This window comes from Gallus gallus, chromosome 2 (genome assembly GCF_016699485.2).
Source record: "Gallus gallus isolate bGalGal1 chromosome 2, bGalGal1.mat.broiler.GRCg7b, whole genome shotgun sequence".
In the NCBI taxonomy this organism is placed as follows: Eukaryota; Metazoa; Chordata; class Aves; order Galliformes; family Phasianidae; genus Gallus; species Gallus gallus.
In genome coordinates this window covers 75,299,810-75,323,916 of record NC_052533.1, presented here as the reverse complement: position 1 = coordinate 75,323,916, position 24,107 = coordinate 75,299,810, and the positions used below count along the sequence as shown (strand labels likewise).

At 43.2% G+C, this 24,107-nt stretch overlaps 1 protein-coding gene across 1 annotated transcript in view; it reads right to left on the bottom strand.

The window, feature by feature from the left end:
- Positions 1-16,182, bottom strand: part of FAM134B (family with sequence similarity 134 member B) — a 65,165-nt gene extending 48,983 nt beyond the window's left edge. Inside the window, exons 1-3 of the mRNA XM_003640778.6 lie at positions 15,803-16,182; positions 2,808-2,914; positions 1,049-1,079 (exon numbers count right to left, since the gene is read on the bottom strand). Coding sequence (XP_003640826.2) covers positions 1,049-1,079; positions 2,808-2,914; positions 15,803-16,047 — 383 coding nt within the window. The 5' untranslated portion in view covers positions 16,048-16,182. The remainder of the gene's footprint in view (positions 1-1,048; positions 1,080-2,807; positions 2,915-15,802) is intronic.
- Between the last annotated feature and the right edge of the window lie 7,925 nt (positions 16,183-24,107).

Sequence of the window (24,107 nt, the reverse complement as noted above, 5' to 3'; positions counted from 1 at the left end):
GGGTGTTTTTATTCTAATGCATAGTTCAAGGTCTTCTGAAAGTGGAACACAACCTCTAACTCTGTCCCTTTATCGTCAGCATGACAGAAATGGAAGAAAAGTCACAAAAGGCACAATGAAGATACCAAAGCTATAGAAAGCTTCTGTTCTCATAATTATCAGATTTGTGGACTTAGCAGGACAGGATAAAAGTTTATGAAGACACAGACCGGTGGAGAGTATTGATAGAGTGTGATTGTTTAGCAACTCTCCCAACCAAAAAAGAAAAGGTAGAATGGAATTAAGATGCTATTATGTAGTAGTAGTAAACAGGCACAAGGTTGTATTATTCACATAACATAAAATTCAGCTGTGGGCCTCTGTGCTATGTGACGCTGTGAATACCAGAAGCTTGTAATGCCAAAGGCAACAAGACAAATTCATGGAAGAAGAGGTCCACCCAGCACGGCTTGGGGGTGAAGGGATAATGCAAGTTATGTGATACTTCAAAGTCTTTTAGCTGGAAGGTGCTGGAGACTGGGAAAATATATCATGAGAATCATCTTAGAAGCTTGTCCTGCTCTTACACACTACATGGCTGGCCAGGTTTCTCCTGCTCCTAGAGAGAAGATACTCGGCTAGATGGACTTTCAGACTGATCTTGTGCTCCTCTTATTGCAAATTACCTTGCACAGAGACATACAACACTTGTATAATGATGCTCTAAAAGAAAATGACCTCATTAACCAGCACTGCACTTTTCCCTAATAACTCGATTCAAAGGAAGCACTGATTCCCAGCAAACACAAAACCTGACAATCCTATTGAGAAAAAGCATTTCTAGAAGTACTTGACACATTGATCTATTCTAGAATACAATTAAAATCAGAAAAAAATAATTTGCGGAGAGTTATTAAAACTGGAACAAACAATAACAAACTTAGAAAAGATACTAAAATAATTCAGTTTCTATTTTAATTACAGGGAAAGTACACTCTTAAATTCCAGATTGACTATAAGAAAAGACGATACCAAATAAACAGCACATTAGAAAAAAAAATGTACCTACTTGTCAGTGATGCTCCTCCAAAGCTGTGCACCTGCAACAGTGAGAACATAAGATGATTCACAATGCACTAAAACAGAAACCATACATAGTATTTTCTTCTTTATTTGTAGAAATGTGCAAATCTGGGACAAAATGGCTAAGGATGTCTTCATAACAGTTAAAACCAGAGTGACAATTGTCAGGAAACTTATCTTTTTCTGTAAACTTAACATACCAGTTTAAATATTAATAGTATAAGAATAGTTTCTAGCTACATTTTCACACTGAAGTAGAAGATAACCAACATGACTCTTGCTTTACAACTACAAACCGGCAATCACTTTCTACATTCCTTACGATCCTGTACTAATCTTGCCATCTAGTGGCTAGCTGCAGGTGGGAAGTAGCTGTACAGAATTGTTATCCTGGGAAGAATTTCTTTTGTTGCTCGGAGTGACAATTATTTTCAATCACTACAAGAAGAAATATTTCTATTCTCTTCTTTCAATAACTATTAATGAAATTTGTGTTAAAAAATAAACAAAAAACACTGAAGGCAATGTTTGTAAGTGGTGTAAAATAATCATTCTGTGAATATAAAGCTGGGAAAAAGAGGTGCTCCTGATTTCATCTCTATGATGAACGGTTGAGTAACCCCATTGAAACCAAAGAGAACACCAGATGAAGACAGGATGGTATTCTCACTCTGCCAGCTTGGGAAATACTGGTACATCTTGCATTTGGTCAATATGAAAACATCAGTTAGCAGTAATAGCTAAGAGAGAACTTGTGTAAATCACTACCTTCTGACTGGTGGGTTATTCAGTGTTAGAGGTAACTTACACAACATTGAGCCTAAATATCTAATCATAAGTTTGTTAAGTTGTCCACTCAGCAAGCAGGTAGCAGAACAGCAATTAAGGTTCTGGAGAAGGCAATGACAATGAACAATATTTCAAAAAGTTTGTGAATAACTGCTGTAACTTGGCAGGGGACAATAGGCTGGGGAAGTCAAAAATGAAAAGACTGCATATTGCAGAGGAATACCATGCATTCTCTGACGCTTATTTCCTGCATTCCTTAATGATTTTTCAAACACCTTGCATTGGATTCAACATCAAAGAACAAACAGAATATGTCACTTCAAAAAATGTTCCTAATAACAAGAAGTATGAGAGATGACAATCATTTTGCCAGAGAATTTTCAAGATAGTAATGAAGTGTAAGACAAAATAAATTAAACAAAAACAAACAACAACATGAAAAACAGCCAGTAAGCCACTAAAGTATCAATCTCTTTCAAACTTGGTAGTATTCACGTAAGAGTTTTTATGCACTGGAAAATGCAGTTGGAACTGGAAACTAGAAACAAATCTCTTTCATTTATTTCAACCGTCCAAAAAAATAGGTCACTTCTCAACCTATTTCCAAAGTTGACTGATTCCTGTTTGGTCTCCCAAACCTTCCAACAGAGATCTAGTGTATAGTCAGAAGAGATAGGAGCTTTTAGGAAAACAATGTATTTTCACATCAAGCAGCTGAGAGACAAGAATGACTGTTCACTGATAGTGGTTATACTCACACTGAAACAAGTCTCTGAGTACCTTGCTTATTAAATATAGAAGAACTTTATGGAAAATGGTAACAGATCATCATAGATTACATCCAATATTTCTGCAATAATCCCAGTATCATAATATTAAAGAAGATTTAGTAATGTGCTAATATGCTATGAAACATGAGTGTTAAAGCAAGGAATTTTATCACTATAGTGCCTTACCTTTTATCCTAGATAACACCAAATCCTTTATTATCTGTAGAACTAGCAGTCCAAGTATTATGAGAGAAGTCAAATGATACACTCTCCAAGGGGTCAGCGCAACAAACCTAGAATGTTAAAAAAAACACAAACACTAAATTCTCATGAACTGATTGGAATTCTATATAAACGTACAGGTGTTGTTAGCATTGAAAATAAAGAGAAAAAATAGACTAATATGACATTACTCAAATTTAGTTTCTTCCCTCAGTGCTTTCACAGGAATCAAATACTAAAAGCTCCAAGCATGACAGGCTCATTCAACCATACATTGAGTTTTTAGTAGACTTTTTTGTCCACACGTTTATCTAAGCACAGCTGAATTATACAAAACAGTATTCTCATTACTGCATAAGCAGCTTTACTTTTTAGATCAGTTCAGGTTTTATTAACATAAACTGTTTTTTCTATTCACACACAGCAGAAGTTAAAACATTTCCTTGTGTTTCTTACAGGACCTAACTTCACAGCGGATTCTTACACAAATGATTCTTTCAAACGCAAAGATGAGGTAAAATCATGTCATTCATAGCACAATACTCCAACTTGTCTTCATAATGAGCTTTTGTGATCTTTGTTCTTCATCACAGAAAGTTTTTACAACATGCCTAGTTGAGTCAAACAGACCCAGACTCACAAGAGATGACTGATAATCTCATGCACTCTGACACGGCTCTCCAGGTGCATCCACATTAGCAGTGTTGTTTTACTGACAAATATCATAACTTGCGGGGAAAAAAAGGATTTGATGTGTAAAATTGTTAACGTTTAATTAAATGAAAAAAGTATTTTAACAGCTTGTTTCAAGCACCTTACATCAGAGATCTGACAACAGTAATTATTTTTGAGCACATCGGCATCTTTTACAAGGTAAGAGCAAAAGTGACTAACTTCAAGACAAATAAAAGATGGAAGCTGAGGACAGCCAAAAATAATAAGAAGCCAGTGTCCAGTGCAGTGGATCAAATAAGAGTAACAACAAATACAATCATACAAAGCATGAAAATGGTTTGTAAACAGGACAACTGGGCACAAAACTAGTTGTTGTGGCAGCTTTCCTGTAGGAACGAAGGGGAAAACTGAAGTATCCAGTATGGGGCACTGGCGGATGCCAAGGCAAACCCTCTGAACACTTGGTTTTTATACAAAGAAAGTTGCCTTCTAGGAGTTTCTACTCAACTAAAGACACATAGTTGTGGAAAACTGCTCTTGTATTCCTTGCAGGCCTGAGAAAACTGGATTGTATCGAAGAAAATCTTCATGAAACTACTTTCCATATTTAACAGTGTTCTCAGAAATTCAGGAAGCCCAAGCACGTTGACCAGATCAGGATATGATCTCCAGTACCATCAGATAAGCTCATTCTGAAAGTTCTGTTCTGAATTGAACCATAAAGGTATTTGAATCAAGAGTAGTCTATAGGGAAAAAAAAGTCTCAGATGAGTTACTCCACAATTCCAGCTAGCTCAACAGAACCACCAGAGAAGTTTAGAGGAAAAATGTTTACAAGTACTTTCATAACAGCTCACAAGTAGCTCTCATTAAATCAAATAATAATCTTCATCCTTCAGCATCCTTCATTCTGTTAAAGAGTGAAGTTTGACTGCGCTGAAGACTTGGTCTAACCTACTTTTTTTTTCTAAACTTGCTGATGATGGAGGAGAAGGGGAGTTTGTGATACCATAGAGAAAACTGAAGAATTTTTAATGTTATTTCTTTGTTTGTAACAAACGCAGCTTTAAGTTGTACAGAATTAATACTATGACTACTCTATAGGTTCTTCTTAGTGCTTGTTCATTAGTATTTTATACGATCAAATAGCACGTTCTAACTTAACAGTTAACACTGGGCAGTCCTCAGTGGTTGAAATACATCAGTACTGGAGTTAATGCATGTGCACATTCACATACACACATTTTACTAGTTCTTAAAGGTAAGACAAGATGCTTACTACCTTCCAAAGAATACAGAGAGCATCTGACCTACTTTACAGTCACAACTAAGCCATACTCATAGTTTCACTGCAATCACAGCTGTCACCTGCTGTTAAAAACGATTGCACTAACATGGACAAGGATTAGCAAAAAGGATTAGCAAGGTAGCATCCTGTCTAGAAGATGTTTCCAAGCCATCTCATTCTACATTCTTGATACTAGAGTCTTTCTGCTCCGTAACTTTTTGGGGAAAAAATGCAATCTATTTGGAGCAGTTATCACAGTAGTCAAATGAGGTCTCTTCACTTATTTGGAGAACTTCAAATTGTTAAGGATTTCTAGTGTCTTAATGCTGGTAGTTGTCAATCTTTCCTCCATTCTTTCAATATTTTTTATTTGGATCGCACTGTTTGCAACAAAGGCCATCCCACAGAAACTCACTCACAGCCGCTGTGTGTCAGCCCTCAGGTGCTCCAGCAATGCAGATTAGAAAAACTGTGAGCCATATGTCAGACAAGTCTATGCCCTTAAGTCCCTTCGGGGTCAATGGCTGATAATGTTCTCCCTAGTTTTTTGGCATGTGTCTACTTTCAGCTTATTGAAAGGTTAGCCCAACATGCTGGGATCTGAAAACCACGTATTATGCTAATGGTGTAGGGATTCAGAATTCTTACAGGAATTATCAACAAGAGGCATAGCAACCAGATTAACAAAAAGTCACAGTGGCACAGCAGTACTTTTACCCATGATTAGGAGTTAGCTGTTTTGGCTCTTTTCCTCCTCTTCTTTTAATTAACAGAGTTTACTTGAATACTTCTAAAACACATACGTACCTGACAAAACTGAGAGGGTCCAGAATGACACCATCATACACTGTATACAGTATTTTTAAGGCCTTCACTCAGACAAAGATTCAGATGCAGACATCTGGTTTTAGGGCAGCTAGAAGTGCTTCAGACCGCTCACCTGGTCTCACCTGTGAGGCGTCCTCTGGCTGACATTTAGAGCAGCCAAATGGAAAAGTTACTGGAGGTAGTGAGCAAAGGGCAGATCACTGGGGAGCATGAACTCTAACGATTAGCTAAGCATCTGAGTAACTTGACCTAACTGGACCTACTTCTAGCAAGAAGTCAGACTGGCTGACATACTGTTGTCTTCCCAACTTACAGCCTTCTATGACTCTACAAACAGGTGATTTACATGGTATCTTGTAGAAGCAGCAGCTCAAGTTCAGGCAGTGCAAAACAGGAAAGTTAGGTAGACCTCGAAGGAGGACTCCCAAGATGGGAGAGCCTGAGTCCTCTTGCGGCAGCAGACCAGTTCCTTCTCTGCCCCTTGAACTGAATGCACAAAAATCAGTACTGTGACACGCTGTAATAGTCAGTACAGGGAAGGCAGCTCCATTAAGAGAGCCTTGAAGCCAACGGGGCCTTAACATAGCACTAATACCAAGGGGAAGCACAAGGTGTTAAGGGGCTGAAGATCATCTTCTGAAGGGAATGGAAGCAAACAGTGCCAAAAAACATGCTGTCATGAGAAGTCTGCTGTTTGTCTGTGCCCTGACCTTCAGGTCACCTTGTTCATGCATGTAGGCACCAGTGACACTGTGGAGAGAGAACTGTAACAACAGGAAAAACAAACAGGGACTACAGAGCTCTGGAGGCAATCACAAAGGTTATGAAGACCCAGATGTTGTTCCCCACAATTCTACAGGTGGGGAGGTTGTCCTATGGAGAAACAATTGAAATGTATTGAGCGATTCAAGAGGTACTGTGCGAGGCTGGGCTAAGAGCTTGTAGGTCAGGATCCTAACAAAGGTCAGTAAGGGTAATACAGTGTCAGTAAGGAAGAGGAAGTTTTCTTTACATAACTTGAGGAAACCTTTAGATCACACACCTTACCTCTTTCCAATAAGTTAACTTCCTCTGACATCTTCTGACAGGGCCACCTGTCAGGACAGAAGCAATTCTAGGCTTCTGAAGAGCATTAGGTACAATTTCTAAACACAGTCAGTCCTGCTGCTAAAAAGGGTTGACAATTTCCTGACCTAATGCTTTATTTGCTTCGTACTTCACCAGCCAGGTCCCCTTTGCATTCAGAGATGGCATTCAAAGAGAAGAAAAGCCACCAATAACAGAAGAGATCCGAATCAGGGATCTCTTAAAAACAAATAAATAAAACATCCTCCAAGTCCACCAAACCCACAAAACCTGATGTGCTGCACTCAGAGGAGCTGAAAATCATTGCAAAGGACAATTCTCATCACCCTTCAAAATTAGTGGAGATCAGGGAAAGCCAATGACATCTGAAGAGCAGAATCCATCCCCACAAACATCAACATGAGTGAACCAGGGAACTATAGTCTGCTCATCCTCATTTCAGTTCATATGAAAATGAAACAACACATCCCTTTGATGGTTCTGGACAAGATGATCATAGAATCATAGAGTGATTTGGGTTGGAATGGCTCTTTAAGATCACCTAGTTCCAACCCCCTGCTGTAGGCAGGGACACCTCCCTCTAGACCAGGTTGCTCACAGCCCCATCCAGCCTAGCCTTGAATGCTTCCAGGGAGGGGGGGCACCCACCACCTCACTGGGCAACCTGTTCCAGGGTCTCACCACCCTCACAGTAAAGAATTTCGTTCTGATATCTAGTCTAAATCCACCCTCTTCCAGTTTAAAGCCATTTCCCCTCGTCCTGTCGCTACCTGCCCTTAAAATTCCCTCCCCAGCTTTCCTGTAGGCCCCCTTCAGGGAAGAGCCAGCATGGATTCTCTAAGAGTAAACTGTGTTTGACCTACCTGGTGCTTACTATGCTAAAATGACTAAATTTATGGATGAGGGGTGAGAGCAGTACTTAATCCACCTTGACATAAGAAAGGCTTTTGACAGTCTCCAGCAATCTGGATGGGAGGACTGCTTAGATGGGTGAAAAACTCATTATATTGCCAGGCTCAGTGAATACTGTCATGTTAATGGTTTGTGCTCTTCCTTGAGGCCAGTTACAAGTTGAGCTCCTCAGAGGGCTATCAAAGGACTGGTCCTGTTTCCTAAGTTCATCTATGACCTAACAAAAGGTGATCCAGTACACTCTCATTAAGTTTATTACTAACACAAAATTGGGGGAGATGGAGGGAGGGAGGAACAGTGAGCACACAAGAGGCAGAGGCTGAAAGGAGCCTCATGAAATTCAACAAAGAAAGGCAAAGTTCTGTGCCTAGGACAGGCCAATCCCCTGCCACTTAAACAGGTTGGGGATTAACTGGCTGAGGGAATACTCTGTGGAAAAAGATATGCAGATCCTGCTTGACAGTAGGTTTAACCTGAGTAAATTGTGCTCACTGACTGTGAGGACAGCTAATAATGTATCAAGCTGCACCAGCTTTCAGCCAGAGCAGAAACATGAAGTGATTCTCTCCTTTACTTAGGGATCAAGAAATTACACCTGGAATATTTCAGTGAGTGTTGGGTCTCCCAGTACATCAGTCTCCCAATATACCAGTAATCAAGAGCAAATTCAGCAGACAATCAGCAGAATGGAGCTGGGGATGAAGGAGGGGATGAGCTGGAGCACTTGCCTTGTGATAAGAGACTGAGGAACTTGGACTTCTCCAGCCTGGAAAAAATGAAGGCTTTGGGGGAAACGTACCAGCAGTTTTCCAGTATCTGCAAGAGGCTGTAAAGAAGATGCATCCAAGGCTGCTACTGAACTACTGTGGAAAACTGAGAAACCATGGTCATAAAATGACACAGGAGGGAGATCAATTTTTGACTGTTAGGATAGTAAGGAGTGGCTGCACACAGATGTGTAATTTCCATCCTTGAAGGCTTTCATTGCAAAGCCCCGAACCACCTGTTATGGGCTAAGTACTGCTCTCTGTTGAGCTAGAGGATGAACTAGAGACCTCCCAAACTTCTTCCCTACCGACCTGCAATATATTCTCATTCTGTGACTTTTATTCCATTAAAAGTGGATGACTAATCCCTTACTGTAAAACACTAAACTCAGAACCTTAAAGCACAACAGCTTCTATTTCTTGGCCTGTCAGTTTCAGAAAGAAGTCTACAGTGATGCAAGCAGATAAGGAAGTAACGTGGTCGCAACTCTTTCCTGGACATGACTGTTTCTTGTTTGAAGTCGAATGTAGGCCATTCTTCCATGCGTACTGCTAGGCTGATCAGCAGCAACCTGCTTACAACAAATTCTGATGCCCAATCAAGGAAGAGCTTTCTCAAAGAAATCACAGCACATGAATCCATATTTCCAACAGTCGGTTACATTACACAGTCAGTGTCTGCCATTTTGAAGATAAACAGTTGAGGTTAGTTGAAAATACGTGAATTACTGTAACAAAATGCTCCTTCGGTTCTTCACATTTTCAAAGTTTAAAAATACTTTCCATGTCGTGGAGAAAAGTGCAACTCGCTGCTCAGATACGGAGTTGGAACAAACACCTTTTTCACTTTAAGTTTTCCCTCAGTAAGTGTGGCACCCAAGAGCACAGACATCTTAAGATATTAATAAAACACTCAAACAAGAATAGAATGAAGAACTGGAAAGTAGTCATTTCATGACTTACCAGCCAGCCAAGACATTTTCCATCCGATAGTGCCTAACGACTAAAAATTCTGTCATTAAATACATAAAAATAATACTAAAAAATATATATAACCAAGCAAACAAAAACCAGAAGAGAACACAACCACTACTCTAAAACCTGCAGCACTCTCTTTAATTGCTTCATTGATAAAGACAAAGACAATTCAATCTTCAACCTTTTATTCAAGAGGTTTATTTGCCAGGTTTTATACAATAGATTAAGACTGTATTTGTTCAGCCAGAAAGCACAAATGGCATCCATCAACCTGGACAGCCGCTCCCTAGAAAACCTCCTAGAAATAAAGATTTTGGAATCATCATAGAACAGTCTGGGTTGAAAAAGATCACAATGATCATCGAGTTTCAACCCCCCTGATATGCGCAGGGTCGCCAACCACCAGACCAGGCTGCCCAGAGCCACATCCAGCCTGGCCTTGAATGCCTCCAGGGATGGGGCACCCACAACCTCCTTGGGCAACCTGTTCCAGTGCGTCACCACCCTCTGTGTGAAAAACTTCCTCCTAATATCTAACCTAAACCTCTCCGTCTCAGTTCAAAACCATTCCCCCTTGTCCTATCACTGTCCACCCTCGTAAACAGCCATTCCCCCTCCTGTTTATACACTCCCCTCCAGTACTAGAAAACCATAATGAGATCTCCCCAAAACCTTCTCTTCTCCAAGCTAAACAAGCCCGGCTCCCTCAACCTTTCTTCATAGGAGTAGTAAATTAACTCCCATCACAAGAAAGATTCCCACCAACTCAATCTATTGTAACTTGGCAGCCACCTGTAGAAGCAGCACAAAAGGCAAAGACTGCTGAAAACTTCTACAGAATTACGATTATTAGCTAGAAGTCACTAAGACAAAGGATAAGAATTCAGATGGCTTATTCTCTCTACCTCAACTACAGGAAACAAGGTTTTTATCTTATATACAAGTCTAAACCAAAATGAGAACACCATGATTCTCTAAGCTAAAACACAATAAAAAAAATCCTTTCAAATGCTCTGCATTCAATCATCGTAGAGAAACTTACTTATAAGTGGTAAATTTGCAAGTGGAATGGTGATATGGGGAATAGGATGAATAACGAAACACTCCACTGCCTGCAGGAAAACCTCCTGGGGAAAGCAGTAGTTAGAACTACCTCTGTGGCTTATAGATCAGATTTACCGTAACCGATTCTATTCAGATAGGCATTTAAAATAAGAGCATTCAAAAGGAGGACGTTTAAGTGACCTAAACAACCTTCTGAGTCTACCGTGACATCAAACGCTACCATTACTTTAGTGAAAACAGGAGATGCTTCCATGAGTTAAAAGTATGTTGAATTCAACACAAAAAATCCAAGAACCTGGCTTCCTTTATTCTTGTACAAATGTGCCCAGATGACCTCAATTAACCCATACTCTGGGAAAGTCCAGAAGAACTCTTAATCCCATTTTCTCATACAGGAGTTTGACGCTAAAAAATCCACCTCCACCACACTGCCCTAAATCTCCTTTTCTCTAAAGCTCTCATTAGTCCTGTAACATCTCCCATGGAGCACAGCATATCCCCCTAGAACTTCTATTGTTCTCAGGATTACACTTGCTATTTTAAAGGTCTTGTCACCTAGAGCTACAAATAGATATATATATATAAATAATTTCTCTCTCGACACAACTACTGTCAGATGCAGAATGCCTTTGTGTCATGAGGGAACTACAAACCCAAGCCGTGTTGCAATTCTGCTTGGTTTAGGATTTCCATCTTCCATAAAGTCCTCATCCTGGATTTGGTCCTTAATTATTCAGTAATGCTCCCTTTCCCTCAGCTCCTCAATTATCCTCCTTGATTTATTTTCTGATTGATCCTATTTTCTGCTGAGTGGTTGAAAAAACACTGTCAAGTGGCCAGGTTTTTTATGTAACCCAGCCTGGCTCTTAAACAATGTCAATTTTCATTCCAGTAAACCAACCTCTCAGCCAGAACTATGCAAGTTGTCACGAAAAAGCTGTTGAGATAATGGTGCTTTTTTTTTCTTAATTAAATTGATTTAGCCTTCCATTCCACTTCACCTTTGAAGCCTTCTAAAATTTTAATAACGTGTTGGAAAAGTAAACGTAAGCTTAAAGCTGCCCAAGTGAAAACAAGTAGCCCCTGCAATTCAATCACAGCTTACATTGCTATCAGAACATTAACTTGACTTCAGAAAGCGTGGGAAGCTTTTGGGAAAGCATCCGTTCGACAAGAAAAGGATTTGGAAACAGCTGAAACAGTTCTGGAAGAGTGTGAGCTGAATTCAAGCCGCAGGGAGCACACCATCGCTACCTGCAGTTTCAAAACCTGGACTCACCAAAAATCCAGAGATGTTTAAGTGAAAAGAGAAGTCAAATTTAGATAGCCAATACAATTGATACAAAGTCTCTGTATGTCTTACTAATGGAGGCCTTCCAGTACCTGAAGGGGCCTACAGGAAAGCTGGGGAGGGACTTTTTTTAAGGTCAGGTAGCGACAGGATGAGGGGAAATGGCTTTAAAAATGGAAGAGGGTAGACTTAGACTAGATGTCAGGAAGAAATCCTTTACTGTGAGGGTGGTGAGACCCTGGAACAGGTTGCCCAGTGAGGCTGTGGATGCCCCCTCCCAGGGAGCATTCAAGGCCAGGCTGGATGAGGCTCTGAGCAACCTGGTCTATGGGTGGTGTCCCTGCCTATAGCAGGGGGTTAGAACTAGATGGTCTTAAAGGTCCCTTCCAACCCAAACCGTTCTGTGATTCTATGATCTGGTGGCACACTGGTAATATGGTGTAGCTTGGTTGGGCAAAAGCCCCACACTCCTTTCACAAGAAGTTCCAAGCGAATCATCACTAAGAAAAGCTCCACACAAACATGTGGGGAAAAACAACCACTGGCCTAAAGCCCCCAGGCAGTACCTGCACTGACTGAACAACACCAGCCTCCTCAGCCTCCTAGGAATAACATCAGCAGCACAGAATGCCTCCTGATACAGACAAGAAAAGTTGTATTTTGTAAGCAGTGAGCTTCCTAAAAGCCATCAGAGAATAAAAGTGAGATTCCCAAATCCACCAACTCCACCATGCTTTAGAGGTAAGTTATCCATCAAGATGTAGCAGTGAGAGCTGAGTTTGCAGGCCAACACCTGAAATAACTGCCTAGCCAGAACGATTTTCTTACTTCACAAGAATAAATGAAGGAATGAAAAGGTTGAGATCCCTCCACAGTAAGCACTGTCATTAGCAAGCAGAGATTTCAAGTAAGAAACAATTCAATAGGAAATCTTAAAGCAAGTTGGATAATTATTAAAGCACACCAAGCAAACAGATGACAGACTGGGAGAATAAAACAAAAATAGCATTATCCACGCCCCCCCCCCCCCCCCCCCCCAGTACACACAGAAGGTAATAACTTAGCTAAGATTCTAGACTAAAAGCTAAGATTTGACTGTTAATGTTTGCCTAAGATCATTCCTATGACTCAAAGTTATCAGCTGGCAGCCTGACACTTCAGATGCCTGTACTAAACTTCTGGCACCAGCACTGAGAGTGCCTGCTCTGGGAAGAGCCACTCAGTGCTATATGTCTAAAACAGGGGAAAAAAGAACCACCTTATTTTCTTATGTGGCAGTTTGACTTCAGTTTATAAGCTACCTGCAGCAGAAGTAAAGCATACAGCATAAGCTTTTGCTGGGTCTGAAGTTCAGTGCAGTCTTGGCATGAGAAAGCCCAGGAAACTAAAACATGGCAGAGTAATTTGCAGTCCAAGAACATCCATCAGTCGCTATTGAGAACAATGTGCTTTCTGCCTCGTTAAACAGTCCGTGATGATTTATTTGCAGTATTCAAAAATAAAGGAACTTTGCAAAAAAATGGGGAAATTAAATTAGCAAATCTCTTGTACCACAAGAATGCTATTTCAGTAGTAAATATCAAAAATGCATTCATATACAGCATCTGGGTGAAAGACTTCTCAGGGGGAAGAGGTTACCATCAAATGTAACAAAGGTTTTGTGATGAGGCAGAGAAATTGTTAACCCTCAGCAGCTCATACTGCAACAGTTTGTGCACAAAGGGTTCTGAATGACAAACATACATCCAGGAACTAAAGTAACAGAGGAAAGACACTGCCCCCCAAAATTAAATGGGTGGGAGGAAGGAACCATCACTACTCTTCCAACAGTCGGAAAGCACTGAAATTAAACTTCATCACCCGTTCCTCCTTCCACTACCAATACTGCTCATACAGCAAAAGAAGCCCCCAGCCATCCTTCTGCATTTCTCTCAATCTCAAGGAGCACTGAGGATCGAGGCCCTATGCCCTGAGAGCACAAGCTGCAGAGGGATGGGGGGTATTCCAGGCACAGGACGGCAGCACTGAGGCACTAACCGGCAGCGCTCCTCCAGCCCAGAGTGCTGTCAGCACTGAGTGCTGAGAAGACAGGCTCCGCAGGCAGCTGGGCTCCACTCACACCCAATGCTGTGTCTTGGCTTGAGCTGAGTCACAGCAACCAGGCTGACCAGCTGGACTGGAGCTCCAGAGGGAAACAGAGGCAGCAAGCACGCTGCACTGCAGATAAACGATGCCAACACATCGAGGGAGAGAAACGCGAGACCAGATTTAAACCAGTGTTTAATTTTCAGTGTCAGCTTTCAGAGGTTTGCTGACGAGATCATTCCTGATGTTCTTCAGTTTCAAACCATAGAATTTTACTGCATAGCTCCCCAGTTTGTCTCTCAGCTCCCCTGGCATCAGGGATGAGCTTTTCAAGGAGGGACAGCAATATCACCAAAATAAAAGCAATCCCTGCACTGACTTCTGACTCATTTTGACACTAAGAAAGTAGAGTGAGCTACAAGTCCTGACAAAATAACTTCAACCACAGGTCACTTCACAAGCTGCAGTAGGACTGTGAGATTTTCTGCACCCAGTATACACTGCATGCACTATACACGTGGACAAAAGAATAGCAAACAGGTTGTCCAGCAGCTATTACTCCTTGAGGCACAGAAATGAAACCAGTTAAACACCGCCCTCGATTTTATCAGAGTCAATTTCAAGGAAACATCACGCATTATGACCCTTCAAATTGCTGTCAGAACAAGGGAGCTCTGAGAGCAGAACCACATAATTTTCCCAGTGAAAGGACTTACAAGGGCACTTAAGAGCAAGACTGATAACAAAAGTCAACTTAGATTACACATGACACACGCTCTGCTCCTAGGATTTGAGAGGACGAAGTGGTTTTGGAAATATCTGCAGAGATATCTTCTCATGCAATGCAAAGCTTCTGAAAGCTCTCTCTGTGTGACTTGGATCACCACTCGGTTATGGGGAACTAGGTGGAGTTCGCAGTTAATCCACTTATTTGCTTGGTGGCCTCTTGTTCATTGGAGAGGAAAGGAGGAAGCGCTGGGCACTGGAAACACAGTTCAAGTTCACAGAATTGGGATTCAAGTATGAAGGGACCTCAAAGCCCACTCAGCCGCAACCCCATGCTGTGGGCAGGGCCGCCACCCAGCAGCTCGGGCTGCTCAGTGCCCCATCCAATCTGGCCCCGCGTGCCTTCAGGGATGGGGCACCACAGCTTCTATGGGCAGCTGTGCCAGCACTTCACTGCCCTCTCAGTGAAAAACTTCCCTGAGATCTAATCTAAGTTTCCCCTCTTTCAAACTGTGCCCCCTTACACTGCCACTATATGCCCATGCCGGTCTCCATCCTGTCCCTCAGCTCCCTTCAAGTACTGGAAGGCTGTGATGAGGTCTCCCCAGGGCCTTCTCTTCACCAAGCGATTCCCCCAGCTCCCTCAGGCTGCCCTTACAGGATTCAGTCTTAGGGCCTCAGCCGTACGATTACATGGAGTCCTAACACACAAACCTCTCTAAGGTCAGGGGGAAGTTCTGAAGAAGTTTCACAAAGGCAAGCTTTTTTTTTTTTTTTTTTTCCCCCTACAGAAATAATCAGAAGACGTGCTACAAACATAACAACGGAGCCATCTCTGTGAATTTCCGAGTTCTGTCAACCAAACGACACCCGACTAGAGAAACTTGAGCCGGAAAGGCAGGCTCGGTGCGCTGCAGCATCATTCCCACCGCCACCCCTCCATCAGGGCTGACCAGGCCGCCGACTGGGAGAAGCACAGGCACCTAAAGCAAGCCCTGAGGGAAGGCACCCCGCAGCAGCATAGCGCTGGCCCAACGCCGCCGGCCGTCACAACCGCACGGCAGCGGAGGCCCGGCGCTCAGCCGCACCTGCTCTGCGACGGCCACAGCCGTCCCGACGGCTGCAAGCGGGACAGCGACGGCGCAGGTGGGCCCTCGGAGACCCGGGGGCTGCGGGAACGGCCCAGGCTCCTCCCGGGGCGGGGAGGAGAGCCGTGCTGTACCCCTGCAGGGCGTCCCCCCGCGCCCGGCGCGCTCACCAGAAGAGCAGGTTGGCGCAGACGAAGCCGCCCAGGCTGTGGAGGGGCCGCTCCCAGCTCAGCGCCGCCGCGATGCAGCAGCCCACCGCCAGACCCGTCTCCCCGAGCAGAGCCGCCGCCGCCCCGGCCCCGCCCGACACCTCTGCCGGGGCCGCATCCTGCGGGCCATGCGGCCGCTCCCGCCCGCCGCCGCTCTCCCCGCCCGTCTCCGGCTGCCGCGGCCGCGCGGGCGCCGCGCTCGCCATGGCTGGGTGGCGGCGGCCGGGCCGGGCCGGACTGGGCTGGGCCGAACGGGCGGGAGGCGGGGCAGAGCGGGACGGCCGTTCCCTCCCCGCGCCCCCACCCCGACCGGAGGCGGTGACGTCACCGCGGCAGGTGTCACGAGGGGCTGCGCGTGCGCGTGGCAGGTGCATGGGGAGGGCGGGGCTGAGGGCGGTGCCTGGAGGTGGGCGGCGGGCGGCGGGCGGCGGGCGGCGGGCGGCGGTGGCGGGGGACTGCCGGCGCAACGTACGGCCCGAGGTGCCGCTCGTGTCATTTAGATTGGAAAAGATCATTAAGATATCCAGTCCAACCATTAACCCATCCCCACCATGCCCGCTAAACCACGTCCCTCGGTTCATGTTTCTTCAACACACCCAGGGGCAGTGACTCCACCACCTCCCTGGATCAGCCTGTTCCCGGGCCTCACCACTCTCTGAGAAGAAATTTTTCCTAGTATCCAACCTGAACCTCCCCTGGCGCAACTTGAGGCCATTCCATCTTGTTACACAGGACAAGAGGCCAACTTCAAACCCCAGAGGGCACACCCATGGAGATACGTCCCTTGAGCATCAATTGCCAAACAGGCAAAATGGGATTCAAAGAACGTGTCTGTCAGTGTGAGCTGCATGAAATCTGGCAACCCCTTAAATACTTGGCTCTTGCAGTGAAAACGAACAGAAATACAGTAATTTTGGATTGTAGGTTAACATCTATTTCAAGCTTCATTGTGTACACACACTCTTTCACTTGACCACTGCAGCAAAAGGAGCCCTGTTCACTTAGAGGTGAGCGTACCTTTTATTTCTCTGAGGTAAAGAAAGACAGAAGAAGAGGAGTTGGTTCAGCTGTGATTGGCTGTGGATTTCCAGCTCTGTGTGGTTTGAGCAGATGACCTTAGGAAGGAGTTCTGTTGCTTATGCTTCCACGTGCCTGTGAGTGTATGAAAGTGATTAGGTATTGTTTATGAAGGTCTGAGAGAGTAAAAGGAAAGAGGCAGACTTTGCTTGTAACCCAACGACACATGGATGGAAAAGTAAGGCCTGGGATGGAGCTTCAGCAAGGCTGGAACAACAAATACTTTGTTGTTTTGCTTCAGCCCTTTGCTGATGAGTGGAGCTTTGCCCTGAAAAGACAGTGTGTCCTTCCAGTGCTGGCAAATAGGCAGCTGTCTTCTAGGTGTGCAGGCTGCTGCTTAGCTGCCGAGCTCTCTGATGCTGCTCTAGCACCCCTCCTGCTCTCTAGGCTGCAGTGGACGCCTGCAGATTCTGATTGCCTCTTTCAGGGAGTGGGAGTAGAGGGAATTTTATGAGTAAGTGAGAGTAAAAATAGGGACCTCTGACAAGGAGGAAAAGCAGTTGTCCTTCTTTCAAGCCATTTTAGGATGATTTGTTGTGCGTGCCAAGCTGCTTGTTGTGGTTAATGCTGTCCATAATACTGTCAAACCTTCCCCAGCTTAGCCAGTAGCAGCTATCTTTCCCGTGCCAGCATTCAGTTATTTTGGTATTGTGGGCTGACCTATTCAGGATCTAAGTCTAGCTGACTCCAAACAGCTACAAGATAAGCTGGGATAGAAGTCAGGTGTTCCTCATGCACTGTAAAGAGAGCGTGGGATAGTTAGCCACAGAAAGAACCCTTGGGTTAAATTATTTAAATTTGACTTTAATCAATGTTAGGTCTTAGTTTGTATTGAATTTATGAAATGCTGATAAAGGCATTGTAGTCCTGTGGCCCTAAGGATTACAGCCACGGCAGATTTTAGGTAAGTGACCCTTTCCAATATTCCGTGCTTTTTAAGAAGATTGGAATATGATTGAATGCCCCCGCACTTAGACTCCATATCCCTGTCCCTTTGATTAAATCTGACACAAGAGTTCAAGGATTCCCTGCTCCCCAGAAAACAGGGATGATGAAGGGTGGTTTCAGAGGGCAGAGCAGGCAATAGGTACACAACTCTTCCATATCTTGATTAAACTTGCTTCCATTCTGCACTACAGGCCTCTGCTTTCCTGACCTACACCATAAAGGGTATGAATGGAAATAAGTGAAAAAATCTTCCGGAGCAGTTTCTGTTATTTAGCTAATGGAAAACATGCCTCATGTATTGATGGATGACAGCTTTTCTTTTCCACCGTTGATAGTTAGTGATGTGATTTATATGACTGAGCTTGGTCTGATTTATGTGACTGAACTTACTGAAAGCACTCTGGTATAAACATCAGCGTGAGAGAAAAGATGGCTCATTCATTTGTGAAGCGCTGCATTTTAGATGTTAAATGTGGCAGTAAATATGCTCTCTGGCATTGATCTGTCTGTAGTTTGATGTTTTGACTGCCTGAGTTTGAAAGGTTTGTGTGCTATCTGTGCAGGAAAAATCTCGGAGTGGTACCCAGCACACAGCTGCACACAGAATTAGAGTAGAGAGTGCAGTTCTGGTGTCAAGGACTGTGATGTAAATGATGGATGAAGCCCGAGGAGAAAGATTTCTAAACGGTTGCACGAAAGGAGCTTACAGTTATCAAAGCCTTCTAATGCTTCTGAAACATGTCTGAAAATTCTGATGTCAGCGCGGAGTAACAGTGTTGATTTCAGGATTCCAGCTCAAAACGATATGCAATTATCAAAAATATCTTCAGAGGAAAATGCACAGCTTGATAGTTATGGACAAAATGACAGCATTTTTTGAAAAAATTGAAGTTCAGCTCCTGAATCAGCTTTTCTGCAGCGCAGTGAATTGTTCTGGATGCTGACCTACCAGGAGCTGCCTTTAGACCCGATGTATTGAAAATGATCTTTTTTCTCTGGGAAAAAATTATACACAGAGTAACTTTTCTTTGTAACTAAAGTGGTTAGTCTTTCACCACCGAGAATAAACTGAATCCAAAGAAGACTGTGAATTCTTGCTGTCACAGTCCAATCCCATACTCAAGGAATCTGATACTTTAAAAGCTTTGATGGCTATCTATCTTTTTCACTTGCTCTCCATTTTATGAGGTGCCAGTATGTTGTCGAACCACACATCCAGAAGAAGGTGTTGTGTGGAACTCTAAGGAGTGTTTCTGGTCTGGTGTCAGGGTCAAAAAGTTATTTCCAGCCTAAATTGCTGGCTCCATTACAAACGTTTGTCACAACCAGTTATATCAATGATTTTAAAACCAATGAAAATGAGGTTGAGGACAAAAGCAAGACATGTCTTTAGTTAAAAAAAGGACATTTATTAAAGAGTGAAAATATGTTAAGCATCAATCTGACAAAACGTAGAAGACTGAGGTTCTTGTTTACCTCTCGAGACCTACGAAAAATCGGAATCTATCCCAGATGACAAGGACAGATCTTGAGAGGTAAACAAGAACCTTGATACGCTAGGTATGTTGTTTAACATAGTTTAAAAATGAGTTTAAAAAGATCTGTTCTGTGTTTTCCAGTTTGCTGGGGCTTTTCAGCCTGGAGAAGAAGAGGCTCTGGGAAAACCTTATGATGGCATTCCAGTACCTGAAGGGGGCCTACAGGAAAGCTGGGGAGATAAAAGGCCACATGTACATATAAGGCCATGTAGAAACAGGATGAGGCACCCAAGGCCAGGCTGGATGGAGCTTTGAGCAACCTGGTCTAGACATTCTGTGAACCTTCTGTCTCCAAGAGTGAACAAACCCAGCTCTCTCAGCCTCTCCTTCTAGGGAGCCTTTGGCCTCCTTCCAGTACATCAGCAAGTGTCTAATATTGGGCAGCCCAAAACTTGACATAGTATTCCTTATGTGGTCTCACAAATCATGAAAGGAGAGGAAGAATCACTTCCCTTGTCCTATCAATGACCTACAGTTATTGTATGATTACTGACTCTGCATCCAGCTGTCACCATGCCACTTCCTAACTTGTCTGTGTTTTGAGGCTAAAGAGTCATATCATGATCATTCTTTGGACGGTAGCACTTTTGCAGCAGTGATCACCTTTGTTGCCCTTCCCTGAAAATTTCCAGTTCTAAGCTACCTTTCTTCTTCAGTTGTAGTCACATCAGCACTGCATTTGAAATGGGAGGAGATCACAGGTTTAGATAGTTTCATATTAATGCTCCGTGGTTTGCTCTGTGCCTTTTGTAATAATTTATTCTTTTATTTAAATGGAATATACCATAATCTTAAAACGGATAGCAGGAATGTGTTAATTGTTGTTCTATGTTACTGCATTGTGCAGTTAGGTCTGTGTCGCATCTACTGAAGTACTTTGCATCCAAGTGTGTGTATCTGTTAAAACAGCAAGCACTAAATGTCCTATTCCACCCTCATCCCCTGCCACGTGCTTCTGAAGCAGGATTCAGCTTAATATTCCAGGTCTTGGGCTTCAGTACAGATATATTTCAGTTGTTGTAACCGATAGTAGCTGAAGGAAACAACGCGAGGAAATTCAGAGCCACAATAGGCAGTTTCTTGGAGAGAACGTCAGTCACCTCCCAGAAACGCTTTTAGACGCTGCCCTCTGCTGTTTCTTTCAGCCATCAGCTTTGCATCTGGCTGCTTCTTGAAGCATTGCTGTGTGCCAAATGCAGTATACTTATATCTTGTCTGAAGTTATGTTTTTCAAGGACATTAGTCATTAAGGCCTTGTTTGGTACCATATGAAGACTGTATGCTGCTTAGTGTCTACTTATTTTTACTTCTGTCATGCTAATAAATTTGCCCATCCTTCTTTAACGAAAAAAAAAAAAGAAAAAAGGGCAATTTATGGAAGAAAGTAATTTAAAGAAGCAGAGCCTAATACTTTGTTATCAGCAGGACTATGTCTCTCCAGGCATTTTAAAGTTATAATGATCTGGAAAATATAGCACTGGCCGGGAGTGGAGAGATCTGGCCTCTACTTCATGGAATCTTAGAATCATGGAATTACAGAATGGCTTGGGTTGGAAGGGACCCCAAGGATCATCGAGTTCCAACTGCCCTGCCACAGGCAGGGCCACCAACCTCCAGGTCTGATACAAGAGCAGGTTGCCCAGGCCTCCATCCAACGTGGCCTTGAACACCTCCAGGTATGGGCCATCCACATCATCTCTGGGCAGCCTGTTCCAGCACCTCACCACTCCCCCTGTGAAGAACTTCCCCCTGACATCCTATCTAAACCTTCCCTCCTTGAGCTTAAAACCATTTCCCCTTGTCCTATCACTGCCTTTCCTTCTAAAAAGTTGATCCTCCTCCAGTTTATAATCCCCTTTTAAATACTGGTAAGGCTGCAAAGAGATCACCCTGCAGCCTTCTCTTCTCCAGGCTGAACAAGTCCAGCTCCCTCAGCCTGTCTTCATAGGGAGGTGCTCCCACTCTCTGATCATCTTTTTGGCCTTCCTCTGGACCCTCTCCAACAGCCCCGCATCTTTCCTGTGTTGGGGGCCCCAGACCTGATGCAGTACTCCAGATGGGGCCTCATGAGGGCAGAGGGACGGTCACCTCCCTGTCCCTGCTGGCCACCCCTCTTCTGATGGAACCCAGGATACCTTCTGAGATGCAAGAGCACACTGCTGGCTGATGTTCAGTTTTTCATCCACCAGGACCCCCAGGTCCTTCTCTGCAGGGCTACTCTGAAGGATTTCTTCTCCCAGTCTGTATACGTATCTGGGGTCACTCTGACCCAAGAGCAAAACCTTGCACTTTGTTATGTTGAACGTCATTAGGTTCAAATGGGCTCACCTTTCGAGTTTGTCAAGGTGCCTCTGGATGGCATCCCTTCCTTCTAACTTCAGTATCCCTGTTGTCCTGCTGAGGGGAAGACTGCATTGCTTCCTTGTATCTTCCTGACCTGCTCTTTGTCTTCTCTCTTTGACTGAAGTCTTTGCACATTAAAGTCTTTACTGACCTCATAACGTGTGTTTGCACAGTGCCAAGCATCATAAACAGGGTGCAATCTCAAACAGTATTTCCCAGGTACTTTCCCAATATAAATAATGAAAAGCACAAAACTTGTAATTTACAAATCAAAGCCGTGGTTGATTTCTAAAACAAATCTTAAGAAAAGTCTGTGCTTGCAAAAGCTTGTATGCGACCTTAAAGTGAAACGATTCGTTGTCTGAGGTTATGAGATGGCTTAGAGTGTACGTAATTATGCTGGGTTGTGGCAGGCAATATTGGTTGGAAGGATGAAACGAAAACGTGGTACTTTTAACACCATGTGTGCACAGATGTACGTTTATGGGTAAAATTAATATGTATGGCATAGTAAGTGGAATTGGAGTTTCCCAGTTCAGACTTCTCAAACTTTTCTCTTGTAACAATGAAATGTTTGCCTGTTGGGCAGCTTGAATTCACTGGACCCATTGGCCCTGTCAGCTAGAACAAGGTAGTTTAAGACAAAAAAAAAATAAGAATAAAAAACTGACAAAATGGTGTGAGTGTTGATGCTGTTTCTTATCCGGAACTGTTAGACCTTGGTAGTTTCTTCCTTCTCCACTAGGTTATGCTGCTTCTCAATGCCAAAGTACTCCCAGCTGTAACGGCAGAATCAGGCTATGAAGTAATGGATATATGTATGCTTATTGGGCAGTTTTAGTTTTTTTCTCCTGTCAGGATGCTCTCATACCCCCGCAAGGAATACTCCTTTATGCATGGTTAATATGTGCGACAGCAATAGTAAATGTTCCTTTCTCAAATACAGTATTCTTTTCTGGTTTTACAGAATTGAGCTAGCATAACAATGTGCATTCCCACATTCTGAGTTGTTGATGTGGTGTTAAGCCATTGCTTGGGTAATACAATTGGATCAAAGAAAATACTTTGATATAACTGCCTAGGATCTGAGACAAAGGATTTTCTGGAAGAAAAAGTATGTTCACAGGCTACGGTTAAAACCTGGTAAGAAACCACTTAAAACAGACATTTTTAGCCTAGAAATCATACTGTACAGCCACCTCATGAAATAATTATGCAACAATTTATAGGTGTTCAACTCCGAAATGCCTTGAATTCATGACTGTTTAACCATGATGTAAAAGTTTAATAACATTAATTGATTTTCATTGATCTAATTCTGGACCAAATTACTGTCATCCCTTATATAGATTTGCTGTTTGAATGTATATGCGAGAGAGTCGGTAAGGACTTTATACACTGCATGTGTGAGTAGCCAGAACTGCATTGCCTGCTGCCGTCAGGCAGAGTGCTGCCAAGTCTGCTCAGATAAGGCTGCATGAGGGCTGGGGACTGTCAGTGTGCTCTGGGGGAGGACAGAAGCAACAAGTAATTTCACTTGAGAATAGATGGTTGGAGGTCTGGAGGAGTTCTTGTCATTCACTGTGGCTTTCTGTGGAGAAGACTAGATGATCTTGTGGACTGAGTAAGAGAAATGAGGTTGAAAAACAATGAAAAAATCTTACTTAGGAACTAATTTCAAGAATTTATGGAGTAAGTTGAAGTCTTGTGACTGCATTTGGCACTCTGTCCCCCTTTCATCTTTATGCATATAAAATTCCATTGAAGAACTGAAGGCATGTCACTATCAAAGACAAGTAAGGCTATGAGATATAGGTAAAGTAATTGCAGTAGATAAGAATACTGTTGTTACTACTAATTATCATTATATATTGGGAAGGAGGAGTGGGTTTATTTTATTGGTATCCCCTTTCTCCAAAGCCACTGATACTTAATGCATTTTTCATTTCATGGCTGCCCAAACCTAGGGATGAATGATGTTGGTATGCCTGAGAAACAGCCCAAGTCGATACTGCTTGTCCTAATCAAACGTCTGCTGGACAGCAGCAGTGAAGAGAGGACTCCACCTTCCTGTTCTGATAAACTACAGTTGGAACCACTCCAGTGGTTGATTCCTTTGGATCGCTGCTGACCTCTTCTGCTTGGTTCCCATGGCTGCCATATGATTTGTAGTTTTGATGCGCTGCACCAAAGGCCTGGTGTCCACTGCAATGTGTTGTAGGAGATATTCTAAGTGGATTCCTTCAAGATAAAAGTTTTTTAGGTGTTTGCTAGCAATGTGAATTTAGCTGGAATTAATAACTCTGTAGTTTGAAAGAAATAAGGACAGATGTAAAGTCCTGTTGACATACTCCAAACGC